Consider the following 6,040-nt stretch of genomic DNA (forward strand, 5'->3'; position numbering starts at 1 on the left):
GGCGCGGCTCCCGCAGGGCGGACGCAGCCGAGGAGGCGCGGGGCGGCGTCTTACCTCTGCAGGTCCCCGAGGGGCCGGGCGGCCATGGACTTCAGCAGGGGCTCGGGGAGGAGCGCGGCCGTCGGGGACGTCTTGGGGCTGGAGTCGGACTCGGCACTCTCCTCGTCGCCCATGGCTTTGATGTAGCTGCCGCTCCGCATCCTGCGGCAGGGGATCTCCTCGTCCTTGCCGCGGCCCGCGGGGTACCCCCCCCACTCATCCTGAGGCACCTGGAGACAGAGAGGGCAAGTCAGCACCGCGGAAAGCACCAGCGCCTCCTCCCTGCAAAAGTGACAACACGATGGGCAAAGACGGAAAATGCCAGGACAAACGCCCCCAGCAGCGGGGATGGAAATGCCAGGACAAATGCCCCCAGCAGCGGGGCATTCAATCATTTAGACATTTCCTTTTGGTATAAAACGAAATCGAAAAAGGAATTTTGAGAAAATTGGAGAAGAAAGGGACGCAGAGAGAAGACCCTGGTCTTACCACCAATCCCCTTTCTTTTCAAGCTAATGAAGGAGCAGAGGCTTAATTCTGGGTGCCAAATGCCATCACCCGCACTGTCTCTGCCCTGTCCCCTCCGGAAGGCTGGGAGCTGGGGCCCTGCGCCCCATGCAGCGTGGTGGCCGGCCTCTGCGGGCTCTCTGCTGCTCTCCTGCCGACAGCAGCCTTCCAGTGTGTCCTCAGGTCAACATTCTCCTGTCCATCTTCCACCCAGGGGACCCGGGCGCCTTCTCTAGGACACATGCAAAGCCACCGGCGGCAAATGTGTTCCAGGACTGAAGGGTGGTTTTGTGAACTCAGGCTCCTCAGCGTGGACAGAGTGGACCCCATGAGCCAAACCCGCACCCACAGAACTGAACACCGGGCGCAAGAACTCACAACAGCCCGCACGCTGCCCACCCCGGCCTGCTGCTGGCAGGGAAGGGAGGCACTCTACTGGAGACAGGAAGGCGGAGGTGGAGTCCCAGACCCAGGAAGTCTGCAGGCTCGGCGTTCTCATCCTAAAACGCAGTCTCAGGTTTATTCCTCCTGAGAAGGGTGCTGCCATTGTTCCAGCCCTGAGAGCGTCTGAAGCCAGTGGTCTAGACTGGAGCCTGCTGGCCCAGACCAGAGGCCGCTGGTCTAGCACCTCCAACAGGGAGCCCCACGTTGGCTAGCAGCACAGGGCTTTTGGCAGAAGTCACTAAGCGGCCTGCCGGGCGCGGCTCAGCAGACTCGAGTGTCTGTGTGGCCGCCAGGGCGGGCGCCGGGGGAAGGCAGGAGCCCTCACCACGTTCCTCACCCACTCCGTGCTTGGGGCCCGGTCAGAGGCGTCTGCAGGTCGCCTCCCACACGCACAGCACTTCCTCGAGTTGGGTAAAGCAACCCACTGTGTGGTGCGGTGCAGACCAGAGTGCAGAGATGGCCCCCTGGTGCCGACCCCGCACCTCCCACCCCAGGGGCCGGGTGCCGACCCCGCACCTCCCACCCCAGGGGCCGGGTGCCGACCCCGCACCTCCCACCCCAGGGGCCGGGTGCCGACCCCAGACCTCCCACCCAGGGGCCAGGTGCCGACCCCACACCTCCGACCCCAGGGGCCGGGTGCCGACCCCGCACCTCCCACCCCAGGGGCCGGGTGCTGACTGCAGCGCCTCCTAAAACCTTTCTGCTGTCGCTGAGCTGGACACTCTGGAGCTGGAGGTGGACAGCCACGCGGAAAGGGCGTTATGAAGTATTAATGACCTGGTCAAAGCCAAGGTGTGGCAGACGGCATGGCAGAGTGGCTGGAGTGGCAGGCAGAATGGTGCACGCAGAGGGCTCTTCAGCAAGACATTATTAATTGAGAAAATAGGCATCAGTGTGCCCGCCGAGCCCCTCGGTTCCACGGAGACATCACTTCCTGACAGCAAATGTGTCTGAGCCCTGGGAAAAAACGATGAGTAATGAGTGCAGAAGGAGCCGCTCTGGACACTTGACGCTCCTTATCTGTATCTTCCAGCAAAAGGCGTCTTCAATAATCACACAGGAGGGGGCGCGGGAGGTGTGCCCTCGGCTCCCCACCCGGGGGAGGGGGCAGACGCGTCCTGCCTCTGCGGTGCTTCAAGTTCAGACAGCCCACAGCTGGGCAGAGGCTTCCATTCTACCACTGTCCAGGGCAGCCAGGCCCAGGGCCAGCACGGGTCCTCAAGTCCCCTCCAGCTGACTGTTTCCGAAATCTTTATGATCTTCCCTGTGCTAGTCAGGAGCTTATCCTTGTAGGCAGACTGATAGGGCAACCGTGCAGGGGATGGTGGTGTAAGAGGAAGAAGATGTGTGGCTAAGGGCAGAGGCTCCAGAGAGGGTGTCTTGGTTTGTGTTCTCCGGTCATCACTGGACACCGCAGGCCACGTCCTCTATGCTGAAGTTCACTGGGCTCACGGCTGTAAGGGCGGGAAGGCCAGGAGCAGCCGGCCAGGCTTCCTCCACCGGGGAGTCACAGGTGACGGATCTGTGTGCCAGGCGGCGTCTCCTCCACCTCTGGCAAAGCCCCCAGTGCCACCCAGAGTGCAGCTCGGCCTCAGCCATGCCCTGCCCAGCCCGACGCCTCCTGTGCACACATTCACAGTGTGGGGGGACACCTCACTGCACGCGGTTTGGGCTGGGAGGGCGGGCGGGCAGCGTCGGGCGGGCAGCGTCAGGCGGGCAGCGTCGGGCGGGCAGCGTCGGGCGGGCAGCGTCGTGTGAAGACACATTTTGGGTGGAGGAAGGGCGTTTCCAGGGGGTGGAGGGGGGCATTTTCCAGGGGGTGGAGGGGGGCATTTTCGGGGGGGTAGAGGAAGGGCGTTTCCAGGGGGGCTGGGCCCCTGTGCTGCTTCCTTCTGCCATCTCCAGTGGGACGCATTTTGCTTTTGTGAAAACACCTTTTTTATTTAGGTGACACTAAGGTTTGAACTCAGAGGAGCATGCTTGAGCGGCAGCCCTTACCTCCTAAGCCGTGCCCCTATCCTTCTTACTTTATTTCCTTGAATTGGGGCTTACATCTTTACCTGCTGAGGACACAATGGTCCTGGTATGACTTCTGCAGAGCTAGATCATGAGGCCCCCCTCCCCCCTCTCCCTCCCTCTCTCCCTCTCCTTCCCCCCCCTTCGGCTTGCATTGGCTCTGAACTGTAATTCTTCTGACCTCTGCCTCTTGTGTGGCTGAGACCACAGTATGAGCCACTGTGCCTGGCAAAAAGCGTTTTTCTGAATTTAGCAAAGTCACATCCTCAATGGTCTTGTTTTACTAGAGACGGTGAGCAGAGAATGAAACGATTCCTGGGGTGAGCGGGTGAAAGAAGAGGCTCCCACGGGTGGTGGGGGCTCCAGCAGAGGCAAGACCTGAGCGCTGCACCCGGAAACGACCAGCAGCGAGAACGGGGGGCGCCGCTGGGGCCGGCAGGGAGCCCCAGAACGGGCGGGCGCCGCTGGGGCCCAGCCAGGGAGCCCCGGAGCGTCGGGGACATGTGGGGGAGGCCCGCTGCCGCCAGAGGAGGCATTTTTGTGATATATCAAAACCATGTTTCCATAAGAGAAAAACAATGTAAAGATTTTTTCATCCATCTGCAAATTAACAAACCAGGCCAGCTCGTAGCTTCCGTTTCTGATTTAAGGAGCTAATATCACAGCTTTTGACAGAATACAATCAATGCAAGAAGGGCCGTGAACCAAGAACTAAACAGCGATCCCAAGCACATGTCTCAAGACTGCAGAGCACAGAGGACGGACGCTGAGCCCTTCTGTGTCTCAGTGGAGAAGCCTGTGTCCCGGGCCGCTGGTCCCGGCAGCCCTGTGGGCCTCAGAGCGCTGCGGGTGGCGTCTCTCCAACTCCGCCTGGCACCTCCGTCTCACTGGTGTGATCAGGGGCAGAGGCCTGCAACTCATCATCTCTGGAAAAAGCTGACATCATGCACACTGGGACGTCTGGCTTTAAGGACGGCTCAACACTGCATGCTAACGTTTTTCTCTTTTTTTTTCAAGTGGCAAGACCCAGGTGATGGGACAAACTCTACAATAATGTTCTGTTTGGTGTGTTAAAACCAAGCAAAGGAAGAAATATAGTCCAGAGCTGCACTCCTCCGTGGGACAGCTTTTCTTCATCATCCATAGCTTGTGTGCGTGTGTGCACATGCACAGGTGTGAGGTGTGTGTGTGCATGTGCACATGCAGTGGCACGCATGTGCACAGGTGCACGTGTGTGTGAAGTACTCAGACACAGGCGTTATTGCGGCAGGCCTGCTGCCCACCCTGCCAGGCTCCCCATGTCAGTGGTGTTGAGTTCCTCAGGGGCCAGGCGCTCCCTGACCCTCAGCCCCTGGCATCTGCCTGACAGCACCCTTGCCACCGTGCTGGGCATTTTTGCCTCCAGGACCCAGCAGCCCTGCCTGAGGAAGAGCTGCTCACGTCCTGTGGGATTCACAACGTCGCTTTTCCTGTCTTCTTTCCCAAGCCTTGGACTGGACCTGCTTTGCATGAAAACTGATGCCTTTTGTTCCATTTCTTTTGCAGCTTTAATGAGCAGTGATTTTTCCAGGAACATAACTACCATGCAAATCAAGAGAGAATTTTGTTTTGTTGGCATTGCACCAAGAATTGTTTACCGTTTGTGAAATCCTGTGGGGTTGGCAAAGTCTCTGGTGGTGTCTGAGTCCTCATTGCCAGTCCTCTCCGTGGTCTAATTGATGGTCTCCCATGATGACAATGCTTCCTCCAGAAAGGAGCCTCCACACACTTTGCTCAGGAGAGATCTGTGCACTGGCATTTTAATGTTAGAACATTTTCAGTGAAAAGCCAGTTTTTAAATATCTCTTCTGTGCTAGAGTTTAGGTCATATTCACACACATGTTTACATGCACACACATATGCACGTGTGTGCACACACATTTACATGTGGAGGCATTTCCTAACTGGTAAGTATACAGGCAAGTTACATATAACAGATGGGAGGCCCTCGGAGCATCTGCGTGCGTCAGACCCGCGGGTGAGTTTAGAGCCTGCTGTGTGGACAGGAGGGCGGGGGCGGGGACTGTGTGATGGTGCACGCACACACACACACACACACACGCTGTCTGTGGAGTACACAAGTGGGGACTCTCGTGAGAAACTCTCCCAGCCAGGCAGTGCTGTGGCAGGGGCTGGGAAGGGCTGTGAGCCGGCGCCTGCAGGGGTCTGGGAAGGCCTGGACCAGGTGGGCTGCTGGTGCCAAGAGGGCTGAGAAGCCGGATGGATAAAGGCCAGTTGAAGGGCAGGCTCTGCATCCAGCCCACCTCTGCATCCAAGAGACCTGTCAGACCCTGCCCCATGTCCACACCCACAAGAGACCTGTCAGACCCTGCCCCATGTCCATATACGACTGCAGCCTGAGGGCCGGGCTTGTGGAAGTGCAAGGTGTGAACTTCTTGCTCAGCAGGTCACAGCTTCATGGCTCAGTCCTGTAGTCCTTGCCAGCCTCCTCCTGCCCTGGTTCCTTGTGTGCTACGGCTCCCACCTTTCTGAAAATGCAAGGACCCTGGACTCCAACGGGGCCGGGCTCGTCAGCCTCGGGCCCAGGCTGGAGGAGGCCCTGGGCTTCTGAGTCAGCACGCAGCCCTGTGGGGCCTCTGGACACCACCGGCCAAATGCATGTCCTCGGACAATCAGATCTTTGTTAAACATGCCAGACCCCTCCCAGAGGCCAGGCCACACAGCGACAGGATGTGACCCACACCACACCCCAGCTCCGTTCTTTCCTTCCTGACCTGATCATTGAAGACCAGAGCAGACAGGCTCACCGCAGTGACCCGTCGTTCGCAGCCTGCGGTCTGCCAGGGACCTGTGACAGCTTCTGTGCAGGATGCAAGGAAGCGGGAGTGTGCCCTGCAGCAGGCCCCTCCCCCTCCGCAAACCCTTCCCCTCCGCAGCCCCTCCCCCACAGCAGCCCCCTCCCCCTCTGCAAACCCCTCCCCTCCGCAGCCCCTCTCCCACAGCAGGCCCCTCCCCCTCTGCAGGCCCCTCCCCC

At 59.3% G+C, this 6,040-nt stretch overlaps 1 protein-coding gene across 1 annotated transcript in view; it reads right to left on the bottom strand.

The window, feature by feature from the left end:
* Nucleotides 1–6,040, bottom strand: part of Dlgap2 (discs, large (Drosophila) homolog-associated protein 2) — a 463,794-nt gene that overhangs the window by 55,639 nt on the left and 402,115 nt on the right. Inside the window, exons 5-7 of the mRNA XM_013024218.1 lie at nucleotides 1,582–1,719; nucleotides 1,328–1,414; nucleotides 55–269 (exon numbers count right to left, since the gene is read on the bottom strand). Of these exons, the coding sequence (XP_012879672.1) occupies nucleotides 55–269; nucleotides 1,328–1,414; nucleotides 1,582–1,719 (440 nt within the window). The remainder of the gene's footprint in view (nucleotides 1–54; nucleotides 270–1,327; nucleotides 1,415–1,581; nucleotides 1,720–6,040) is intronic.

This window comes from Dipodomys ordii, unplaced genomic scaffold (genome assembly GCF_000151885.1).
Source record: "Dipodomys ordii isolate 6190 unplaced genomic scaffold, Dord_2.0 Scaffold74, whole genome shotgun sequence".
NCBI classification, from domain to species: domain Eukaryota; kingdom Metazoa; phylum Chordata; class Mammalia; order Rodentia; family Heteromyidae; genus Dipodomys; species Dipodomys ordii.